The 25686-nt window shown below is 42.2% G+C and overlaps 2 protein-coding genes across 2 annotated transcripts in view; both read left to right on the top strand.

The window, feature by feature from the left end:
• Positions 1 to 2859, top strand: part of itfg1 (integrin alpha FG-GAP repeat containing 1) — a 147397-nt gene extending 144538 nt beyond the window's left edge. The window contains exon 18 of the mRNA XM_053419527.1: positions 1813 to 2859. Coding sequence (XP_053275502.1) covers positions 1813 to 1872 — 60 coding nt within the window. The 3' untranslated portion in view covers positions 1873 to 2859. The remainder of the gene's footprint in view (positions 1 to 1812) is intronic.
• Positions 2860 to 3925: 1066 nt separating this feature from the next.
• LOC128437835 (neuropilin and tolloid-like protein 2) lies at positions 3926 to 25398 on the top strand. The gene is made up of 10 exons (XM_053420125.1): positions 3926 to 4372; positions 9134 to 9190; positions 9435 to 9578; positions 11755 to 12003; positions 13023 to 13070; positions 13602 to 13729; positions 17473 to 17701; positions 21511 to 21624; positions 21788 to 21918; positions 22874 to 25398. The coding sequence occupies exons 1-10, from the start codon at positions 4363 to 4365 to the stop codon at positions 23624 to 23626; spliced, it is 1863 nt and encodes a 620-aa protein (XP_053276100.1). The 5' UTR covers positions 3926 to 4362; the 3' UTR covers positions 23627 to 25398.
• Positions 25399 to 25686: the final 288 nt, after the last annotated feature.

Here is a 25686-nt window from a genome sequence, read left to right as displayed (position 1 = left end):
TCCCCTGTGCCTTTTTTAATTTTTAATTACATAGTTGTTGTTGAACAGGCAAATGAGACCTAAATACACTTATCTACCAGTGGGTCCATTAAATTAAACAGTGTGACCATGTTTAATCAGTGAATATATCAGTAGGCCTAGCTGTTTAAATAATCTGAACACATTCAGTGAGGTCGTGACTGTAGAATCCAATGATGTGCCTGAAAAAGAGCACTGAAGGAAATTTGCAGCTTGTGTGTTCCAACCTTTTCTGTTTTCTCAGCTTGGGCTTTAGTTCAGTTGACACACTTGCTCATACACCTGATTTACCTTCTGATAATTGTATGTCTGTTGAAAATAAATATAACTTTTGTCATATGTTAGTCATTTGATTATGTTAATTAATGAAAAAGTAAAGACGCTTTAAAGACATATGTTATATTTTCTGCACCTATTAACATCTTTGATCTATATAGTTCCTGCGATTACGGGTGTTGGCGTCAACTAACAAAGTTAGCGGCAAAAGCAGTGATGACCTGATAATATCAGTGATTAATAGGTCCCCATAGACTGTAAATAAGATTGACAACACTTCTGGGATACGAAAGCTGCCATCTTGTTCATGTTGAACCAGAGTCTTTGCAGTAGTGATCAGGGGGAGGAGCGTCGGTAGCAAGTTCCTGCTGATACACATGTTTGACCAATCAATAGACACTCTCAGCTGTATGGCAGCTTATAGCATTAAAACTAGAAACCAGAGAAATTTGCAGTTAAGAGAAAAAAACATCTTTGAGAATTAGACTTTTTCATTTGGTCCATGTTCTTGACACTAACATGGAGGAGGCAGGCTTTATGACTTGTACTGCAGCCAACCACCCGGGGGTTATTGAGACACTTTAAACCGTCAAGTTCTTCATCTTAATTAGGAGTCAATGGTTCTTCTCTTCAATAATAAGCGGCCAAATATTTTTAAAAAGGTCTTCTTTGTTCGTATTTGCAGGTGTCATTCATAAACTCTAAGTTAAACTTGCTATCTTGTCATTATTTTAACTGTACTCCATGTTTGGAAGGATTCCTGGGGTTGTTCAGTGCATGTTCTCCTTGTACCTGGGTAGGTGTGTAGGTGTGAATGTGAGCAATGTCTGCCTCCATTATCTCTGTGATTGACTGTGGAGCATCTGGGGATGGGCCCACCTCCCACCCATCAGCAGCTGGGATTGGCTCCAGCTCCCTCACGCCACCTAAGGTTAAGCAGGGTAGAGCATCTTTTAATGAATGGGTTCTTATCAGTAGCCCCTGGTGCTGTGTTGCCCCACTCGTTTCATTTTCAGTGAGGTTGTGGATGACTTCAGCTCATAAATCTGTTCCCTTTGTTTACTTTCTCCCTTTACAACATTAACCAACATAATCTGCTGAGACGTTACTGGCGAATCGCAAGATGCTGCTCATTAAATTTGTGAAAGGTCAAGCAGCTAAATCGACCTCTGAAGAAGATTCATTTTGGGGCAGATCATCTTTTATGGTGTGCGGTTTTACCAGTGGTTGGTTGTAGGCGAATATGTCTGAATATGTTCTGTTTGTCTTTCTCCTATTTATTATTAGTTTATACATTTTGTTAATTTGTTGTAGTTGATTAGTTTTAGTTTAGTATTAGGAAGTTTAGTTTTTTTGTTACACTTACAGTTCAACGTCATTGTTTTTGTTGACAATATTAATCATCTTAGAAACATACAAACACATACTACATCCTTAGACCAAGTTGAAGGATTTTTAAAAGAGATTGAGCTTGTATAAACTAAATGCATTTCTCTCTCTCCCCCTTTGTGTGATCAGAAAGCGGATGACCGAGAGAAGAGACAGGAAGCCCACCGTTTCCATTTTGATGCCATGTGAAGTGCATCATGGGAGAACATCCTCTCCTGCACTACTCCGCCCGGCCGCCACCCTCCTTCACACACACACAAACACAAACACACACAAACACACGGAAACACACATTTTCGCACAGGCTTATTTCAAGGGCCAATAAATTGTTCCTCATTTGCAGCAGAAACGTTTCTTTTTGAAATTTTTCAGTCCTCAAGTCAGATGTGAAAAATATATGCTCCATTTCATTTATTCATTCCAGTGTTAGAAGTACAGAGGCTTGAACAAGGCCAGGGAAACACAAGATAAATCCTAATGGAGAGTGTAAAGCAGGACTATTTTGACAAAATGAGAGATTTCTGTTGAATTGCCCAACAAGTTATGAGCAATGTTACTTGAAACCGATGTGTGTGTTCCTGTCTATTGTCTTTGTCCTGTTGATTCTCCTCCTGTTTCCATTTGACTGAGATGTTGTTCAGGAATCCTTCATTTTATAACCTGGGAAATGAAAGTGAAGGGAATTCTGTGATATCGATCTGAGCCTCGCAACTGCAGCAGCAACCGGGGCAATCTGAGCAAAAATGGACGAGTGCTTTTTTTCTGCCACCAATCTCACCAAAAATGAAGAAAGGCCGTCAGGTTTGCTGAGAGAAAATGTTTCTTTCTCACTCTTGACTGTATCACAGTGCATCATGGGAGTGCCAAAAAGAGTATCTGTCTATCATCTTGCAAATGTCTAATGCTACTGCACCGAGGCTCAGCGACGACTGTTCCTCCAGCTTGTTTCATTCTGTTGTCCTCTGAAAGTTAATCTGCTGTACATTTATTTGTATTTATTTTACAAGAATGAGCTCATGCCTTTCCATGTGATCTGCACTTTTTTTAACTACTGATTAACAATGGCTGTTTTTAATGTATTTTGTTTAGTGTATTTTATTTGCAGCTGAATGTTTAAGCTACTAAATGTGTTGACTTACTTACATTGAAAATAAAGATTTGTCCAGTTTCAATCGACTTTGTGTTGGTTCAGTTTGTGCTTTATTAGACATTATATTGTTGAAATTGTATTAAACACATTAGATGCAGTAGCTCCCGAACCCATAATTTACCACTTGTAAGAAATGCCCCGCTGGAACTCATTTCTTAGAGCATTGTTTGTTTTGTAGCAGGGAAGCTAGAGGGGAATTTACACCCAAAATAATCATCTCTACACGCTCTCGTTATCTAAATTTGAAGTGAGTGAAGCCGTGCAGAAATTAAACTGCCTTTTATTTTTCTAAGAGACCCCCGGAGCCCCCTTTGAGAAACCCTCTGGTCCCAGCATCCCAGGAGCCACCCTGCTAATTAATACAAGGAGGGTGTTGACGTTCCCTTTATGGCCAATGACAGGGGGATTTTCTCAATCAGATCTCAACTGATACAAATCATGGGCGATCATACATGTTACACTAACATGAACTTCACAGTAATAGCTGTGTGCATGTGAGAGTTTGCTCAGATGGAGAGAGAGAGAGTCTTAAAGCAATGAGGGGGTGGAGCACTACAACTTATGTTAAGCTACACAGAGGAGGCACTCAGAACCGGGAAACGAGGTAATATAGCAAACAAAATAAAAGCATGGAAACAAATACCATACTACTGCTTAGATGCAAAGGGTATAGTTGTGTCCCTAAACCCTACAGTTATATTTAAAACTAAATATAATTGTAAAAGTCAAACTAAGATTACAAATTTGCATTTGATTCTAAACAATCAGCAGTGCACTTAATGATCGAAGTATGTGTTGTTCACTCTGTCTAAAAACATAACAAAGCTATTGCACTTGTCCATTATAAATCCCAAAACAATGCAAATAGCAAAAATCCCTAGTGTGATTAGTGTCATGTGTTCCCTTCTCCTCCTTTGTTTTACCTATTTTAATATAACGAGCTATGATTTCATTGGTACTGTCTTATTTTGAAAGAGAGGACCGGATCAGGGATGTCCTCAGTGTGTCTTCCTTAACAGCGACTCACTGATGTCAGCTGCGCCCACGGCATAAATGAGGCTGGTTCAGGAGCGTTTGTGAGTTTGGTCACAGACGGAGCTCAGACACTCTCCTCCTCTTTCTCCTCCTCTTTCTCCTCATCCTCTTCTCCGTACTCACCTCTCTCTGTCTCCATCCACCCTGCATCCATATGCGTCCTCTGGATACCTACCTCTTCTAGAGCGCGTCAGGATCAGTCCATCTCCACATGTCTCCACCTCCGCTGTGGTCCCTGTGTGTGCAGTGATGATGCCTGGCTAAAAGGCACTGCAGCAGCGTTTATCTTCCAGCCTCAACGCGAGCTGAGTCGCGGACCGTGGAGTGACTCTGGTGCCGCTGCTGTCCTCTGAAGCGTGGCTCTGCGTAATGGATTTACTGTTGGCGCAGAAAAGTTGGATTTAGTGAAGCGCTCCCTGAGATGGACGGAGGAGCAGGTTGTTTTTAGAGAGAAAGAAGCGGCTGCTGGGGTTGGATTCACACCGGGAGAGGAGATGCTGAGAGGTGAGTGACAAGAAGCTGCCGAGGAGTCGTGTGGTGCGCGTCAGGGTCCGGCGCTTTGGGCTGGAAGAGCCCACAGTTCATTATTTATTATTAGTATTAAAGCTTGGAGTCATACATGCATCCATCAGTTCTTTTTTCATGTTCTCCTGTTAGGGCGGTGGATATTTCATCTGCAGCTGATTGAGATTCGAACACGCATCAAACATTAAGGCGTGAATCGTAAAACAAAGTCCTCGTTTTTATGTATTTCTGATCACCTGAGACAGAAATGACGATCTGCAGGTAACGATATGCAAAGTGTCCTCGGATCAATGTCCACTTGCGTTCTCTGTAGCATCCAGTGGCGTTCTTGTGACTTTTTATTGGAAATCTTGATTTTCTCTTGCCTCCACTGACATCGACATTAACCAGTGGTCTGTAATGCACCTCTCCAGTGGCAGCCTCTGCTACGCCTCTCATTGAGCAGGGAGACACACCGGTTGGGTTTGAAGCACGTTCAGTCTCTGCGAGGGGAAAGCAACTAAAACTGACTTCACCTGATCCCAGATGTTTCACTGTTCGAGTGAGAGAAGGCAGCAGCAGAGGAAGCAGAGGGTTTGTGTAGCAGCAGGTTTGAGCGTCTCTGTCCATTAAACTGAGATGCATGGCTCTAATGGACACTTGAGGTCAAACATGATCTGAAGCCCACACATGGGCCGATCAACCACCAGGGAGACGTGTTTCCGACCTTCTCTACAAAAAACTTTGTGGAGACGGAAGGAAGAAGCACAGGAGGATTTCCGGTGACATATTTTGATTCGAAATCACATAAAACATTTGATTCTGTGAATAGAAGTCAACTCAGCTCGTGTTACTTCTCATTACTCACAGCAGCCATCACGTCTCCATGAATCTGTCCAATCAGCGCGTGTCCGCTGTGCTGCGCGCGATACACTTCTGCACGCGCACGGCTCCAGCCCGTGTCTCGCGCCATCAACACCTGAGGCCCGCGCCGCAGCTGCTGTGCGACAGCTCGTGCTGCTTTCATGGAGAGTTCATGTAGATCTGGGGTAGAGGCTGTGTTATATGCAGGTATTATATACAGGTAGATATGTGTAGGCTGTGTGTATATACAGGTATTATATACAGGTAGATATGTGTTGGCTGTGTTGTGTTATATGCACACCAGTATATGATGCACACACGCGCCCATGTTAACGGATTAAACCTGCAGCGCTTCAGCCGCGCTTCTAGAGATTCAAGGTCTTGCGGTTTTTGTTCGTGTTTTGCGTGCGGTTCACAACATAATATACAAAGAAAAATATCTTTCAGATTAGTTTGAATGTTTATCAGTCCAAAATGTCAAGAACATAAATGTTTGCACCACCACTCTAAAAGCATACCAGCATTTCTGTTGACTGGTTCAATTTTTTAGGGGGTTTTATTGTCAAATTTTTGCTGGAGCAGAAGATACATTCTGTCTAGTACTGGTATTTATTTGAGTAACCAGGACTACTATTATACAAGGAAATACAGTAGTTCTACCAGAAACCCCACAAAGGCTAATCAAAAGTTAGTTTAAAGAACTCCAGGTGATGGGCAGTAGTCTCTCTCTCTCTGGGTCTTCTTCTCTCTCACACACACCACGTGACTGATGCACAACAGGTAAAACTTCTCAAGGCAAACCCACATCACAGTAAAAATGATATTGTTTATGGCCATTTTCAAGTTAACCCTGTGTACAAGCAGCTGTGGCAGGAGTAGCTCCGCCGCAGAACCGTGGCTGAACTGCAGCCAGTGTGACGTCAGAAAAGATGTCACATGACAAGACCTAGCTACCCGCAGTAACTGTTCTTGTCCTTATTTAAGAGTAGCCGGCGTTACATGAAACATCTCAGCGGGATTAGACAATGCATTTTTTTAGGAGGTGTCCTGCAGACCCAACCTAAACTAGAGTATGAGTGTGAGGATTAAGAAAATAAAGAGTATGAGGTAATGTGTTTATTGCGATGCTTTGTAGTGTGGTGCTTGATACTGTTTGTTATCTATATCCATTAATGAACGTTCATAATGTCTTCTCTTGTTTTTACCTGACAATGGTTGCAACTCCTCAGTTGGTGCAGTGGTGGATGTAGGATTTTTCTAACTCGGGGCCACAGTTCATACGCAGGGACCAGTTATATGTCCAAATGTATACTGTTAGCTGTGTAGCTGTGAGCAGAACATCATTGATATATTTTGAGTGCAGCACAGGTAGGTGTTCATAACTTTTACAGATTTAGATTTGTTAACATTTCCAGACACAGGCGCTGGTGAAAAGATGATTAGATCCCATTTTGCCTGCCGTATAGCTTGTTTGCATTGTTCCTGCTGGGCCCGGACGATATGGATGAAAATATATCAGTTGATATTGATAATTGTTATGACAAATGTCAGGTTTTTATCTTTTATGACTTGTGCTCCGGGGTAAAGGCTCTTCTTTATGAGCAGAGTATGACGCTTGATAAACAGTAAAACTTTTAACAAATCTGAGGTAGATCAGTATGTGTTATACCTTCTCACTGGGCATTAGCATTACATGGACTTTTGTTATATTGCTATTGATGAAAATTTTGTTATATATTCATTCATATTCTTTTATTGCCCTGCTCTAGTTCCCTCTCTCTGCAGCTTTAGCGATGGGCTTTCATGAGCTTCAGTAAAAAATTTGATCTTCCACTTGTTATTATTTGGGAGGTCTGCTCTGTAAACGTTCCCGCGGTGGTTCATAGTATCCACCTACGATACTGGAGACAGAAGTAATGAGGATCCTGGGGGGTGGGGGTGATTGTGTGTCTTTCAAAATGAGTCCATTTAAATGTGCTGGTCCACTGTGCAGCTGTATTCACTGCTTATGTTAACCGTGCATTATTCTTCATTAGAACCCCCTCTTATCCTTCTCTCCCTTTCTCTCAGTCTCTCAGCCCCCCATCCTTCCTCCCTTCCTTCCTTCCTTCCTTCCTGGGTTCCATTATGCAATGTGCCAGGCTCATGCTCGCTCTCTAATTTACTGTGAGTGGGCCAACCTATTATGAACTCAGTGGGGATCAGGTCTACAGCAGCTTATCAGAGCGAGCCAGTGGAAGCTGTAACATGCTCACCCCTTGGTGCAGATATCATTGTAATACAACATATTTCACCTATTGTCTGTAGTCATGTTCAGCCCAAATGCCTGTCTCCTCATCAGCGCTGTATAATCCTCTGAGCTTGTAATCCTGTTTTTTATACTCAAGCTTTAGTGGGTTAGATTAGTGGGTGAGAGTCAAGTGGCTTGGGTGAGAGGTGATGATGTCCTGTTAACCATTACGTACCTATTATGGCAAGTGGAGGTGTAAGTTCCCCAGCAACTGCTGCACATATATTATTTAATTGTTATATTAGGCTCTTATACTTTTACTTTACCATCCCTGCTACTGACGTTTACAGTTCTTCCCTAAACCACTTAAATTCTTTACAATTAATATCATGTTTTACAATAAAAATAATTTTATTGTAATGCTGAAGATAAAACTGATAAGCTGAAACAAACTAACTAAGATTTTAAACACAGTTTTGATGATGAGTGAATTGTTCGTTTTTTCGCAGATGCAATGGTTCCAGCTTCTCTATTGAGAATTTAGAAACCAATAATCAGTTCATCTGGAAGTCCGTCTGGAAAACAATAATTTGCAGCCATAGTTCAGTTCATTGAGAACTGAGCCATGCAGTCAGAATGTAACCAATGGATGGGAACAGTTCATTAATGCTGTGTGTCAGGGAGCTGACATATAGTCGATAACAAGTAGAAGATTGGTAAATATCAATAGTTAGATTAGTATCACTGGACCATATCATACATTTAATTACATGACAGCAGTTGACATTGATGAAAACTTTTTGTTCTTCTTTTACTGGGTCTGTCCTTTCTCTCCCTGGGGTTTGCTGGTTTGAGAGTTGTCATGGTAAAAACAGGAACAAACTGGTGACAATTGTCCGGCTGTGCCATAAGATTGCTGGAGCTTAGTCTCGTGATCTTTGGCATCTGTTTGAAGTTAGGGCCATCGCTTAGGCAAAGGCACAGACACTTGTCTTGGATCCATGGCATCTATTAAATGTTGAAGGTCCCATTATGGCTGAGGACCTAATGGGAGCACTGACAGATACAAACTGTTCTTTGTTCCTTCTGCTAATTAAAAAAAAAAAAAAATTAGAGCTGGGCCTATCGTGATCCTTGGAGATAGTGACGGTTTGATGGATCTGTGCCGTGTATATAATATGTATTGTAATTGTGTTGGACTATTGCCTGCAAAGCAAACTGCCTCTCAGGGACCTCTAGGTTTTGCTTTACTCAACCCGCTGGTCCACAGTTAGAAATGTGAAATTCAGCCTCTGCAACTCCCTAATGCTCCATGTTCAATATCTTCAGTCTTACTCATTTGTCAAGATGATTCATCACTAAACACAGTATGATTTTCACTACTGCTCATTCGTGAATGATTTCTATTGGCAGTGATATGATGACATATACATTACTACTGCATACTACATTATAGGATTATCTTTTCTCTCAAAGGTCTAATCCTTTTTCAGAGATTTACTTTAAACTGAGTCGATATGTATGTTGTGCTCACTATTTGTCACGGTCTGCTGAAATCAATACTGCATATGGTTACACACTCTATGGCTGCTGAATAAGTTGAACATAAAGATTTAAAGTGCGTTTTATGTCACCTGTGGCTAATGTGTAATATCTCTTCTTTACAGCGTTGGTACTCTTCTTCCTAATAGAAGAGGGTTTCGCTCTGGCACAGAGATCTAAAGGTAAGCTCCAGCTTGAGTACGTTTCTCTCCTGTTAATGTTGTTTCGCCCAAACTGACTCTGACTGGTCTGAAATCAGGAGGAGTTATCTTCACTTGTATCATAAAACAAAATGGCTCCGTTCTCAATTTTGTCCTTTCTTTCCTGCCTCTTAAGTCCCTATCAGTTTTTTTGTCAGTCACTCTACCTCATTCATCCCCCAACTCAATAATCAATCAGTCTGTCTGTTCTCCTTTCTGCTTTCAGAGGTCCAGAGCGAACATGGCGCCCAGAGCCCCAACCAGAATGACTGTGGCACGTGGGTGCGTAACATCAATGGCGGGGTGTTCACGTCGCCGAACTACCCCAACACCTACCCACCCAACAAGGAGTGTACCTATATCCTGGAAGGTAAAACTGGCTCTTATTTCCTCTGAACACTTCCTTTTCTGTTTGGTAGCAGAGCAACTGACATGGTTTCCTGCCTCTCAGCGCACTGCCTCTTTCAGTGAATGTCATTCGTCGGACTGACATTGTTTCATATAACCTTGCCCCTATCTGATTTTTGTCTTCAATTTTCTGGAGGGCAACAAGTCTGATATTTTCTGAATGAGCCATTCTGTTTTTTTTTTTCACCTCACGGATAAAGCCCTTTGAAAATGATGGAAAGTAGCGCATTGTGCTTATCCCTGACTTATGGCCTCATCAGGCTGGTGCTGTGTTCATCTCTATAGGCAGGGTAGAAGACACCGCTATTGAATGAAACATAAAAAGAGATGGAACATCTGCCGACTACACGACTTAGATTTAACGGTGTATACTCTGAATCGCAAAAATCTGTGTCATCCCTTTAGCATTTATCACCAATAATCACATCCATCAGTGAATTAGTGACCTGCTGCACTGGAAGCATAATGAAAAGCATCATTAGCAGCTATAGGAGGAGAGGTCTGGGACATTGGTTGATTTGTTCTCATAATAAACTGATGACCTGTTTGTCCATGAGGGTAAAGCACTCTCTTTCATGCAGATGAGATGTTTGCCTTGCCGTGGTGGGTGATATATTTTACACATGGCTCAAGGGCTCCCCCTGTGGACAAAGCAAGCCCAGCTCCGTCTCTGAAGAATAAGCAGGGACTGTCACAGTCAGCTCAGTGGGCTGCGTGCAGTGGTGCACCACAGTCGGTCTGGGAGGCAACAGATGGAACCTATCATTTGCCATCATTCGTTCTTGAATGGCCTGAGTCATATTCATATCCGAGCTGCAGTGCTGAGCCTTTTGTTCTGCCTCTTATAGCAACCGAGAGATGCTCACGATTGGCGAAAGTGCTAATCAGATTGCTTTGTAATCATGATTTGTGGTTAGTGATGATCATTGATTGTGTCGTGTCCCCCAGTTCATCATCTCAATAGATCGAGTGATTATACTTGATGCGCTTTCTCTATCAAGCTGTGACGTGCGTGCGTGCATGCGTGTGTGCGTGTGTGCGTGTGTGTGTGTGTGTGTGCGTGTGTGCGTGTGTGTGTGTGTGTGTGTGTGTGTGTGTGTGTGTGTGTGTGTGTGTGTGTGTGTGTGTGTGTGTGAATGTGAATGTGCGTGGGTGTGTGTGTGTGTGTTTGTGTGTGTGACAGATTGAGTGAGATTGAAAGTTACACAGAGAATGAGACTCAACACACCAGGGAAGGGACAGACCGAGAGCAGGAAGTGCAGGAGAACAAGCTGCTCATTCAAGCAGAGAGGGATAACAAATTCAAAGACAAGAAGTGAGACCCAGAGTCACACAGAGAGAAGAGATTCTTCTGTATTATTTTACTGCAGTTCCACGCTGTAACATATACACATGTTCCACCCTTGAACTCGCTCTTTCTATTCTCCTAATGGGTCGTGTTTGGCTTCACCATGATTCACAGCTTCCCCATCACCAGCATCTTTATTTAGTATGATTCATCTCCTAAGGCAGGCTCTACTTGCCCTTGACAAATACTTCCTGTGTGTGCGTGTGTGTGTGTCCTGTGCATGACGTGACGCATGCTTGCAAATGAGAACATCCACCTTCTTGTTCATGTTTAAGAGACCATCATGGTGAAATATTAGCTGACTTTGTTATTTCATGCTTTTGCAATTAGAAATGTGTTCACAATAGTTTTTACCATAATTGCTACGAAACAATTCTCCTTCCCGTTAATAAATGTTGCTCGATCATTGTGGCTCTTTCTTTAAATAGATCCCTTCATATTTGAATGATGCTGTAAGGAGTACTAACATTCAGGAAAAGTCAGAGCCAACCTTACTAGATGCCATGCTTCATATTCATTGGCTGAATAAGGCTTTATGTGCCTATATGATAGAAGCCTGCACAGAGGTCTGAGCCAACTTACTGACGTACAAAGGTGGCAGCAACAACCTACAGTGGTCAACTTCAACACCATGAACCCACATCTGTCTCTACTATTTAGTCTCTGCTTTAGAATTCCAAGTTGATTTGTCGTTGTGCCTGTAAAAACAACATTTTATATTATCCTTATCATGGATTCCCCCCCCCCCCCGGTTTTTCTTTCTTTCTCCTCTCTCCATTGTTCACCCAAGCTCTCCCTAGACAAAGGATTCAGCTGGCTTTCGATAAGAACTACTACATTGAGCCCTCGTTTGAGTGCCGCTTTGATCACATAGAAATCCGTGATGGGCCGTTTGGGTTCTCACCGATGATTGATCGCTTTTGTGGTGGAAAGAACCCGGGCCTGGTCACGTCAACGGGCCGGTTCATGTGGATCAAGTTCACCAGTGACGAGGAGCTGGAGGGCCTTGGCTTCCGCATCAAGTACACCTTCATTGCAGGTATTTACACCCAAACTGTTTTAATTCAACTCCATTACACCCTTTGACTTTTTACACACATTTCTGACTCAAGTCCCTGTTCAGACCTGGTATTAACATCTGTCCTCAGAGATCAGATCACAAGTGACAGAGTAAAAGACTTATAACTGTCATTATAATGCATCCTGAATGTGTCTCCTATTCCCACCACTGGAATGCAAATAAACTTGACTGTCATTTGTGTTTGTGAAGACCAAGTCATGTATTTTTTCTACCCAGTCTGAGTTTACAGTTTGCCTGTGTGCGTGTGTTGGCAGGAGTGAGAAGGAGAGAGGTTGAGAGAGAGGAGTCACGAGGTGCTGAGTGAATCTCGTGCAGCTCTGCTGTGATGAAAGTGTCACCAATTTTAGAAATGTGTTTATCATCGTGTTGATTTTGTGGTGAGGGTCACAAACAATTCAACTGAGAATCGTTCGCTGGGAAAATGTTGCAGGTCAGAGGAATTAAGCTGAGGAGGTGGTCCTTCACATGTGGCCCAGGATGTATTTGGGTTCTCACAGTGAAAACAAGATGGCCAAATGCGTCCAAGCCCATCTTTGAATGTGTTATTTTAAATCAGATCTCATTACACATTCAAGCAGCATCTGGGTGTGTTCAGACATGTACTTGGTGCTGACCACATATGATTGGATCAGTCAGGACGGATGTTAACACCAGGTCTGAAAGGCAATAAAAAAGAGACTATCAGCAGGCTGGACATCCACAGATCACCGATGCAGTTTTCAATATTTCAAACGTCTTAGGCCTCCTCCCTTCCTTTTTTCTTGCTTCTCAGTAAACAGAATGTTCAACGGCTCCTGAGTCTGAACCCAATGTACCTAGAAATCAGCGTCTCCCATCCTGTGACAGACATTAGCTTCAAACAGAGCCTTTTCAGCTTTATCTGTCCTCCCTTAATAGGATCTTATCTTGTGTTCTCTGCTTACGCATTTCTGCCGTGTGGATTGAGAGTGATGTGCCTCCAAATCTTATCATTCCAGACCCTGATTTCCATCTGCACGTGGGTGGACTGCTAAACCCCATACCAGGTAAGCTCCTCAGTATTTCATTGGTTTGTCTTCGATTCTTTTTGAAGGGCTCCTCTGTGGTTGGAAGCTTACCGGAGGCTATCTTTGTCTCTGACGTGAATGTTAAATACACAAATGTATCTTTACAAGCACCATTTTACATGAAAGGAAAAAGACACACAAACACGCATGTGCACACATTTATACACATGAAAGAACACACACTTCTTTTATCCTGCGATTCTCTCCCTGTCTCGCTGCCATTGTTCCACTGTTTTCTTGTTGTCTTTTTATCCTGATCTGCTGCGCTCACTGCAGCTCCACCCTAAACTCTTTACTTATCTGAATAAATCCTTCATCTCTCCCTGTTGGTCATGCTCTGCGCCTCACCCTACACCTTTTCCTCTTTTCTTTCTGCTCCTCACTCTGTTTCTCTGTTTTCTCCCTTTCTTTCTTCTTTTTTGCCACTCTTGTACCTCTGTGTGAGCCCTTCCTCTCTCCCACACCTTTTCCTTCTTTCCTCTCCTTCACATTTCTTCTTTCTTCCTCCAGACTGTCAGTTTGAAATTGGCGGATGGGATGGGATTATTCGCTCTAGTCAGGTGGAAGAGGAAGAACGGGTGAAGCCTGGTGATGCTCTAGACTGTATCTGGACCATCAGGGCTCCCCCTCAGTCCAAGGTTAGTATGAGAGAACACTGTAGGGAGGATGTTGTGGCTCATGTTCGCTATATACTTTCACAACAATCTATTTCAATAAAGCTGTAGGTCTGGTCTTTGGTTGTATTTTGACAAAAAAAATACAGGACTTTATTTATAACATGTAGTTGTGATAAAAAATCTCTAAACATCCTGACTTCTCACTGTTAAAGCACTCAAGGACATTATTCATCTCTCTAGGAAATATTTGTTAAAGCCACTGACATTGGCTGCACTGAAAGACTGAACAATGTTGGATTTTTTAAATTTTACATTTGACTCATGAGTACCATTGTTCTCAGTTATGTTTAGTTATATTTCAGTATCCATACAGCTCATCCGTCTCAGTGCTTTGTAAGAGCTGTATGGTTTTGATCACAAGCTGCTCAGAAATCTGTTTGGTCAAAGCCCTAATGATGTCTTATTATTGTTATCAGGGTTAACGTCACAGCAAGTGATACAAAATCCCTCACTAGTGACTCAGGCACTCTGTAGTCTATCTCAGAACAGATATATAAAAGGTTATCCAAAAAAGGAAAATGACGAGAAAATGATTTAGAAATTTCTCATCAAGTGGAACCGCTCAGAAATTCTCAATCATTGCGGAGTCAACTCTAAAGTTACCCTGTGTACTTTCAATATGTTCCCATCATCTGTCACTTTAGTTGTTCCTGCACTTCACATTTTTCCAGTGTTTCCAACATAATAAGTTCCATCTAGGCCAGTAGCAGGAATGCACGCGCACACACACAAACATTGCTGTCGTGCACAGATTCCAGGTGACGGAGACGCAAAGTGCACAGTCAGACTGTCCCACTTCGAAGGCTTCTTCAAATGTGGCTGACAATTACATGCTTCCATCCCTGAGAAATGAATGCTCGAATGTAGCAGTGGTGAATGGAACAGAAAGGCAAAGGCTGCACAAGCACTTCCAATCTGTGAGAGCCAGGAAGAGAAAGAAGCATTTGCTTTCTGTGGCGAGGCCAACGCGCAGTCTGGCTTCATATAGATTTCATCTCTGGTGAACTTTGACCCACAACATTCACCTGCATTCGCTGTCACCCGAAGAATAAGATAGAGATCTACGTTAGATGCCACGTTCAGGTACACACACAACAATTTCTTTTCTCAACACTAGAATAACCTTACGTTGTTTTCTATCTGTTTTAATTAATGTGAAGTCACATTCAGATCTGTTCTGTTCCAAAGGTAATTAATTAAGTAAACAATCAGTCAAGTGGATGTAGATCTATAAAAGCCTGGAGTGGTTTTCCTCATTCAACCATTTTGAGTGAGTGCATGTGCTCTAGTAACGTGCGCTCCAGTCACTGGGAACAAATCCTCTCCTATTGTTTTGATTGTAATTCAATACATGAAGGTTGTGAGCAGTGTGAATACACAGAAAGGCCTAGCATGGGGGAAAAGCAACACAGACAAATCAATTTTATTTTAAAAAAAACAGAGTGACTACTGATGTGCTCTCATAATTTATGATGTTTATGAGAAGACATCTGAAATCCCACTGAAATGATAACCATAGCCGGGCAAGCCTCAATTCATAGCTGCTCTGTTTCTCCCTCATGACTAAATGAGTCATCAGCACACTGATATGCTATTCACTGGCCATAATATACTCACACAAACACACGCACACGCACACACACACACACACACACACACATCTAATGAAGTATAAAAGAGCAGATGCACACATTCAGTCACAGATTACATAATACACTGTCACATACAGTTCTGTAAGCAATTACAAATTTGTGTACAAAGTAATATTTTTATGCACACACATGTGAACACAAGTGCATGACTAACACACGCACACACACACACACTCCTCCCACACAGACACAGATTCATCGCCCACAGATATTTCACTGGTCCGACATGTGCAGTGTGAGGCAGCCGTTAAGAGCATCTGAATTTAGCAGCAGCACTGAGTTGCCTAACCAGAAATTAGCTCGGCGGAGCAGAAGGTACAGAGCAGCACATCCAGCAGCAACATGAGAGCAGCTACTTAACTGCTGCATGGTCACAGGTGCCTGTGTGCTTGATGTGCGCATTTCATCTGAGGCTAACTCATGACACTGCCATGCAGCCAGGTCACGGTGGTGTTCATGTAAGTTACTGACACGATTCATCAGAGCTTTTCACAGAAGATATTTAGATCTATTAGAATATGAACAAAAGCAAGGTTGCTGCATACCCCTCCCCTCACGCCTCCTTTCACAAGCATGAAGGAGAAATTTAAGTGGCCTTCGGGCACAGATGAGTTTAGCATATTTTAGCGTTACTCGAGCATGACCAGTTTGGTACCCAAAGAAGAGCTTCCAACAAAACTGGTTCCAGAGCTTTAAACGGCTGCAATACTTTTTTTTTCAAAACTAAAATGTGCTTTGCTTGTCGGGTATTTGGTCAAAATCTTGGAAAGGCGGTATTAGTGAATGGTGAGGTCAAGAATTGGCTCAAAGGCAATGAGCATGTTTCAGAAAGTATCATTTGCTGGAACAGCTAAAACGACTTCTTTCACACAGCACTGTGTTTAGCAGATAGAATCGCCCCTCTAGAGCCAGTGTTTGGTTTTCTGGGCTAGTATAGAAACATGATGGTTTAGGGTTCTGTGGAAGAGGTCCTGATCCCAGTGTCGATTTGAAGGGCTCATTCTAATCTAACACAAACAAAACAATTTATCAATATAGGTGATTGCATATTATAAAAGCACAATGATGAATATAATCTTCTAAGGCACACACACACACACACTATACACATTAAATACATTATTTATTCAATTGTGGTTTAACAAGATGTAAATGTTTGTCCGGACAGTTTGACTCCTTGTTCATAAGATGTATCTACTTTTATGGCAAACAGAGAACAGAAGGAAATGCTGTCCTGTCTTACACTTCTTCATATTTTTGCCACACCATCAGCCACCATAATGTGTTGTAATTATTAACATTATTAATGATGCCTTCCATTTAGATGAGCAAGTTAATGTTATTAGTTACGCCAGTGTTTTTTTTACACTGGCTGACAGTTTAAGATGTTTGCTGAGAAAAATGATATAGTCAGTGACTGAGAAATTGGTTCCAGTGAACTGTTAAACCGTCACATCACGAAATCCCCATCCTCCCTAAAGTAGCATATGATCACTCCATCAGACTGATTTACTAAGCAGTTGTGGTTGGATTGTTATCGTCACATGGATCATGTGAACATTTCAACATTATGAAACAGGCCTGAATTTCCTGCTGGTATATCACTGCAGCGTTCATCGTTCAGTTCACTGCTCTTCAGTCCCTGTGGTATTCTCTGAATTGAGACACAGCTAAGAGACATGGGGAAGGAGATAGAGCAGGGAGTACTCATGTCAGATATTTTCAAAGTTTAATTAAGTAGCCAGCCATCAGTATGTGAATAATGCATGCTTGCATCTCAAATTAGATTCGATTTACTTGGTTGTTATTTGATTTGTCTGTCGGAGCATCTTCTATCCATCTTCTAAACTGTGTAACCTGTTCCTATCCCAGTGCTCTCCAGGGACTCTCTTCCACCTGATTCGATTAAAGCATATTTTTCATGTATTTGCCCTCATAAGCCCTCAGCTGCTGATTATGTTCAGACAGCTGTGAGGTGAGACTAAAGATCGCAGTAGCGTTGGCGCATTTGTTAGCCTCCACACTGATATCCATCTCTCACCTTGTCTGCAGATCTACCTGCGCTTCATGGAGTACCAGATGGAACACTCTAATGAGTGCAAGAAGAACTTTGTGGCCGTGTACGACGGCAGCAGTGCCATCGAGAACCTCAAGGCCAAGTTCTGTAGCACCGTGGCCAATGACGTGATGTTGGATAACGGCGTGGGAGTTGTGCGAATGTGGGCCGATGAGAAGAGTCGACTCAGCCGGTTCCGCATGCTCTTCACTTCCTTTGTTGACCGTGAGTACCAGTCATCTTGGTCAAAGTCAAGTTCTGCCTTATTTATCCAAACACTGTAGCTGTGTCAGTGAAAGACAAAACACTGTCCCAGCTCCCATTGCCTCCTATAACTGTGTAGCAGTGTGTCACAGACTACACGACTAGTCGACTATCAAAACCATTAGTTGACACTGTGAATAGTTGTAGACGAGTTGTTCATCTGTGGGTTTAGCACCGTACAGTAACTAAGCAGTGGCAGGGGCATCTACAGCATATATGCAGTAGGGGGTGCTGCTGTAAGTGACAAGCAGTTGTCATGTGTGACTTTAACCCTGCAGTGTGGGAACTAAATCAGCACACGTGAAGTAAGAGCCAGAAAAATGTGGCCAAATGACCAGATTCACATCCTCGACTAAAAAGTTTAAAAAAAATTAAGACTGCTCATTGTTCACCAATAATACCAGGCCAGTGCTACCTATTACCAGGTAAAGCTACACCGGCTTAGTGCTAACGCTAGCAGCAGAAAAGTTAGCAGGCAGGAGCACCAACAGAGTCGAGGGAGGGAGACGACAATCAGAGACTTATTTTAATGTCCTATCACTGACCATTAAACGCCCCGTCTCTTTATCACACATTGACAGGGATTAGACTAAATGTGTCCCTTGTGATTAAACCACTACCTAACTACTTGTTGGGAATAGTTGATAACCACTATCATAGACTACATAAGGAGCATAAATTATCACTTTATTATAACATCAAAAACCAGTCACCACATTACCCACACACAGAAAAACAGTTGCTGTATGAGGTTCCACATTCTGTCTGATTCCCTAGCTACTAACAAACACTGAAGGATCTTTTCGGGGAAGAAGGCCAAACAATTATTCATGTTTTTTCCCATAAACAATTTTTTGCTGTACCAGATTAATATGTTTTTTAATATAGACATATTTTTTTTAATTTATTTCTCTATTTTGGTTAAAAGAGAAGCTGATTGGGTTTAATTGATCTCCTGGGAATAATTATACATCAGGCTTAATTTTTAAAGAAAAAGGGAAATTAAAACAAATTAGGTTGAACATAAGGAGACAGAAATGTCTGTTTCTGTTGGTGCACCATAATATTTTCATTAAATGCCTGAAAAGAGGGAGATATTAATTGCCACATTCTCTTGCGCTCTTCTGAAACCCTGGGTGAAGGCGTACGTAGTTTTCATCAGCAAAGCCATAACCATTTCAGTCAGCACTTAATGGCATTTTAGATTCCAGCAAGGATGGGTTTTATTTTACTCTGAGAATCCTTCAGACCATTCGGTTGCTCATTAATTCTGATCACACAGTTCATCTTCGAGAAGTCTGAAGTGAATGACTCCCAAACTTTATTCGGTGAGAGTCAGCCACCAGCTCCCAGTTTACTCGGAGGTCAGAGACAACCATTAATCTTTGTCACTCGGAGAACAAGATGAGTTTTGCCTTTCACACTCCATCATCCTTAATGTGCTCTAATCTTCTGACAGAGCCACCGCTGAAATGCAAACCAGACATATTAAGACTTTCCTAAATCCACACATGCACTCTCCCTCCTGCGCACGCACACACACACACACACAGCTCGCATACCTTCAGATGTGAGTTGTGAGCTTGTGGGGGGGATAGGGCGAGGCGTCGTTGACACCCTCTGAGGAACTACATTTTGAAGGCGGGAGATGTATAATCAGTGTTGAAGTGATCATAGTGTCTCGGGATTGACCTCGTCTACAGGCTGACTGGGAGATGGGGAGGGCGCTCACACAACGCATTCACACACATCTTCAACACACACACACACACACACACACACACATACTGTACATCCATGACCCTTTGTCAAAGTTATTTAACCCTGAGGCAGAAGAAGCCTGCAGGCTCGGAGCTCTCAACACAGTGGACCGCATAACAGAGTGAAGCTGGTGGAGCAAACCACAATCTGTTTCAGTTGTGATAAAGATTCAGAGTGTGTCTGCCTCTGCTAAACAAGAGACAAGGAACATTTTTGTCAAGGGGGCTTGGAAAGGATAGTTTGTAGACTTGTATATATCATAAGAGAAAGAGGTTCAATGTTACAAGAACCAAAAAAGGCCGTAGTACCTTAAAGTAAAATGTGGTCAGATATTATAGCAAACATGGAAAGAAACCCAAGAGGAGCTAGAGAGAAATGTATCCAAAAGGATATAATACACAGATATTACTGGAAACCAATTAGACTTCGTGAAATGGAATGTTGGAAGTGTAAAAGTCAGCTGGGTACCTTGGTTCCCTCATTCTGGTGTGAGATGTCGGAAATATTGGTGAATTTGCCACTTTCTGCTCCACCATTACACGCACAATTTCGTCTCCTTGGTGACAAAACAATAAAACCAGACACACTGGCCAGCAAATTCAGTTTTTAAAAAGTTGGTTCGACCAACTGGAGAAATCCTGGATGTCGCCCCTATGGATGTTCCATAGCAAAGGAATGGATCAATGAAATTGTTAAGATTTGAATATAATACGGGTTGAATTGATAATAGGACTTCACATATAAAACCATTAAGATCATTTTAAAATTAGCTTTAAATAGTAGCTTCTAATGTGAACTTGCAAACTGAATGTCCTTCTCTCACAAGTGCAAAAAAGTGGTGACACACACAGAGATTACATGGAGCGGTCAAGAGAGTTGTTGGTGATACAACTGTGTTGCTCCATGAACGGCTGGTTTCAGATTGCCACTTGTCTTAGACATCGTGTTGTCTTAGATCTAATAAAGGTTTGGACTTTGACAGGCATCAAATCTAATTAGCTGCACAAACATGCCTGGTTGTAAAGCGTAATTTCTTAATTTGCAGTGTACAGAAGGTAAATTAACGTTCAGTTCAAACTAATTAATATGGCTGACTGCGTGCTTAGTTGATTGCTCAGCTCAATTATGGAAGGTCTGTGAGAGATTGGCAGTCCTCCACTATATCAAAAATGTATATCGTATCAAATGTAATCTATATCAAATGACTTCCTCTGGGCTGCAGCAGAATATGACGCCACTGCTTTTCAACTAATGTCCAGTTCACCCATCTGTGGCCATACATTAAATCCAGACTTCCCATAGCTTTTACTGTGGCTCCAAATCTACAGCAGGACCCAGGTATCAGCCTCATCCCTCAGCCACGCTCTCTCCTCTGACTGGCAGTGCATCGATCTCCTGAGCCCAGCAGCCAGCTTCAATTACTGCTCATCTCCGTCTCTGCCATCTCAGCCTTCATACGCTAACACTCACTTTAATGTTGGGTCTCTCATGGCACCTGCCTGACCATCTGCGCACCCTGTTGGTCCAGAGCCATTTCTACCTTACCCCCCAACCCCCTGTCTTCTTTTATTCTTTTTCTTTATTGCCCCTCTCCTCCTGTCCCTATTGTAAAATTATCCACACACCCAACTGCTCTCCCCCTCTCCCCCCTCTCTCACACTCCCTTGACGTGGAGGTTGCAGCTCAGTGAAGCTGCCATCTCCTGCCTTCATTAGTCCCTGATGTCACATGATGTTTCTGCAGGAAATGGGGATGTGTGGCTTTGTGTGATCTGTCTCCATTAGACCTGAGCTTTCAGAACATAATAGAACGTTTTATCTTTTATTACACGCAACTACAGATTTCTGCCGCCAAATGGTTATTTTATCTGCGTTATTGTTTTGCAATTATTATCCGGGTAGCTTCTGGTCCTTATCTCAGTGTCGTCATCTTTTACTCTGAACTGGAAGCTGTGGCTTTTCTGCTTGTTTTGACAAATGCTGTTTTCTCTTGTCTCTTTCGGCCTGCAGCTCCATGTTCGGCCAGTTCGTTTTTTTGCCATAGCAACATGTGTATTAACAACTCTCTGGTGTGCAATGGGGTCCAGAACTGTGTCTACCCATGGGATGAAAACCACTGCAAAGGTGATTATCCTCTCTCTGCCAATCATCGCCCGTTTATTTTATTGTGGTTAATTTCTATTTTAGGTTTGATTTATTTGTTCCTTCTCATACGTATACATTTTCTGTTTTCCATGACTTTATTTTGTTTTCTTATTCTCTCTTCTTGCCCCCTTGTCATCTGCAGAGAAGCGATCAAAGGGGCTTTTCCATCAGATCACTAAGACCCATGGCACTGTCATTGGTATCTCCTCAGGGATCGTTCTGGTTCTTCTCATTATCTCCATCCTGGTCCAAATGAAACAGCCAAGAAAAAAGGTAACTCGTCCTTTGTGACTGTGACTGGCGTTGACTGGCAGAAAAACATACCAAGCCAGAAAGATAGAAGTACTTAATTGAAAGGGATTGTGGGATTCCAGACCAGATGGGGCCACATCTAGCTATAAAGACAGAGGAAAAAAGAAATCCCTTGGATTTTACACCATTACTGACCATCACAAAAATAAAATAAAACACTAGCATAGCACAGGTAATTGTTTGGTTCCAGTTGTCTTTCTGGTTTAATATCTTTCTATTAACTTGCTTCATCTATTTGTACTTCAGTTTGTGATTTCCTTAAATTACCCCATGGCACTACTTAACCAGAAAGAGGTTTTATACCTGGTCTGTTGAATCTGTTGTTTACATTATTGTCTCTGACTCCTCTAAATACATTTATCCATCTATGACTGTGACACATTGTGAAAAATGTTCTAAAGGATCTCGAGGTTTTTGGCTCTGAGCAGATGGTTTTGATGCGTTGAAGTATTCTCACCCTGCAACTGTATGAAAATCATTTCAGGACTTACAAACTACCATCATAGTTACGGTGCGTTCTGATGGAAACTACACTATCATAACTGAGGCTTCAAAATGTAAAAATCTAAAGTATGGACAACATTGGTTATTTTTATAATGCAAAATATTCTAAACTAACAGATATGATTGACGGTGATCTGGCAACATAAGCAAGAATCTGTCATCAAATTATAATACAGTCATTGCTAAATTATGAGCGCTGCACAAATGCAACTTTTTTTCCCGAGCTGAGCTTAACTGACTTAGATCCATTATGAGCATTATAGACAAAAATGCAGTACAGAAATCTCTCATAAACAAAAGGGTCTAGTGTATTACTCATAGGAGAGTCATACGTGTTCTTACATCTGTTGTCTTGGTATCAGTGTGAGAACTAGTGGTCTCCTAATCACTTAATTTAATGGTTCTTTTCCAGGTTGTAGCACGTCGACCCGGTGTTTTCAACAAAGCTGGATTCCAAGAGGTGTTTGACCCTCCGCACTACGAGCTCTTCTCTCTACGGGACAAGGAGATCTCCTCAGACCTTGCTGACCTGTCTGAGGAGCTGGACAGCTTCCACAAGCTGCGGCGCTCCTCCACCTTGTCCCGCTGTGTCCACGAGCATCACTGTGGCTCACAAGGCTCCATGGCCACTGGTGGTGGCAGTATGAAGCACAGTCGCACCACCCTGAGCTCTATGGAGCTGTCCTACCACAACGACTTCTCCAAGCCACCGCCCATGAAGACTTTCAACTCCACGGCCAGCTACAAGAAGAGCTGCTACGGCTACAAGCAGCACTCACAGACTCACGACTGCGACCAGCAGGTCATTGAGGACCGCGTCACGGAGGAGATGCCATGTGAGATCTACGGCCGCGGTGGCGGAGGAGTGTTAGGAGGAGCCGCAGGTGGAGGAGCAATGGGAGGCCCATCAGGAATAGCAGGAGGAGGAATTGGAGGGCCAGTGGGGATAACAGGAGGATTGGCGATGGGTGGAGGAATGGGAATGCCGGGTGGAGGAATGGGAATGCCGGGTGGAGTGGGCATGGCAGGGCCAAGTGGCATTGCTGGAGGTATCGGTGGTGGGATGGCGGGAGCCTGTGGAACCCTCAGTGTCCGTGGCAACAGCGCTCGTAACAGCACCACCATAGTTGATCCCCAACAGCGCTCCATTTCCATGGACTTCTAGATGGAGAGGGGGGGAAGAGAAGCAGGAAGAGAATGCAGGCAGATCTTTGTTTTCACTCATCAACATGAAATGGCAAAGAAAAGAGTCATAATAATCTTAAACTGATCGCTCCTGGTTCTTCTTTTATTATTTCTATCCAAGCGGCATTTGGTACTGTGGGTAATTGGGGGATCCTCTCCACACAGTCACATGTGGAGATTTGAATGAGAGACAAGAAATGAGGCACCAGAAGAAGAGAACCCCTGAGGAAACAAGTTGTTTACTTCTCCACCAAATTGAAGGATTTCACATGCAGGAAGTGCGGAGACATCTGCTAGCTTCTCCAGTCTTCTACCTGCTCAATCTCTCCCTCCATCAGAGACGTACAGGAGAATGTTGTCGCATGCAGATCCAGACTTTTCTCTGCTCGGTCGCCTAAAAGACCAGGAAACCGATCAAATACTGGGAGAGAGAGAGATATGGAGAGACTGACTTTTTACATGTATTCACCTGCCATGCACAGATATATATGATATATAGTGCGTCTTCTAATAATTTATTTGAGTCTTTATTTTTGTCAGTGTAATGTACTATTAGATCCAGTATATATCCAGCCTCATGATGATGTTTGGCTTTTAACTCTTTAATCTTTTTTCAAATGTTGCTCAGATGATTTTTAATGAAAATGACTTTATCCATGGTGTGGTGTTGATGATGATGATGATGATGATGATGATGATGAGTTTGATGCTGATCAGAAACCCGATGAAGATGTGATATTACAATAATTATTATGTAGTTTTCATGCTTACCTCACACATACACAGGAGGTACGCTCCATCCAGTCTCTCCTCAGGAAGAGTACATGAAGAGACTCTTATTTTGGTAAGAAATAGAATTGAAGAAAATACTATTTCTGCTCTGTGAGCTTTATAGCATATGGTCATTCAGGCAATAAGTAATCATTTATTAATTCTGCTTGGTTGTGGGGCCTGGACTGAATCGAAAATAGCAACCATCCCACTCTCAGACCCCCGTCCCTTCCACCTTATCAAGACATAATGTGATTTCTCAATTTCCCCATGAACCGGGTGTTTAAAACAAGCACAACCTGTTTCCCTCCAGAGACAGACATGTAGCCTATGTGGGACTCATTTATTATTTTAACCGCTGGTTGTATAATTTCATTCTGTCGAATTAAACGAGAGCTTACTCACCCATGGGTTGAGCTGTTCTGTTCATTATAACCAAGAAAGAGCTGGAGATGTCACGTTCGGGTAAGATACATATCGTGACATGAGGATTGACAAGAAACATTCTTACAAGGTGCTTTAGCTAACTAGAGTAACCACACTGCGGTTGGATGCCTCCGCCGAACAGTGCTGTTTCTGTGTACATATTTCTACATACTTTTTTTCTAGATTCATATAAGGTTACTGTGACCTTTGACTGCTGAAACATAAATGCTTAATCGTAAAAAATCTGGGTCGAAATGACAACTGGTCAAAAGTGAAAGAAATTCCCTCAGGCAGTCTTGATATATCACTTTCACGTGAATGGAATAGACAGATGGACAACCCGAAAACGTAATGCTCTTATTAAAGATAAATGATCTGAACAAAAAATGAATCGTTGGCAAGACTTTTATAAAAAATTTAGATTTTTTGTTGTATAAAAAATTCCAGAGATCCAGTGCATTAAGTTGCCTTGAGTTTTTGAGTTTTATTAATTAATTTTTTCCGTGTAATGATTTATTTGTGTGTGAACCTTCTGAGTTCAAATAAAAAGCTTTTTCAAGGTGATTGAATCCATTTGTTGCGATATGATCAGATCTGATACAACGAAACCCTGCAGATAGAGCCGATCCTCTCAGAAAATGTTTTTAAATCTTTGCAGCATTTTCGGCATCTCTTCACTCACTCCTGCTCACACGCAGATTCCTCTTTCCCTCTGCTGTCATGATGAATTTGTTTGTGGAATGCTCGTGGCATCCTTTTGAAATGTCAGATACTCATCGCCTCATGCATTGTTATCTGGTGACGTGCTCCTCTGTGACACAGATGTGGCCAGATGCCTGTAGG

Source organism: Pleuronectes platessa, chromosome 1 (assembly GCF_947347685.1).
Source record: "Pleuronectes platessa chromosome 1, fPlePla1.1, whole genome shotgun sequence".
NCBI classification, from domain to species: Eukaryota; Metazoa; Chordata; class Actinopteri; order Pleuronectiformes; family Pleuronectidae; genus Pleuronectes; species Pleuronectes platessa.
The sequence above is the reverse complement of the archived record's forward strand: the minus strand, read 5'-3'. Positions and strand labels throughout refer to the sequence as shown.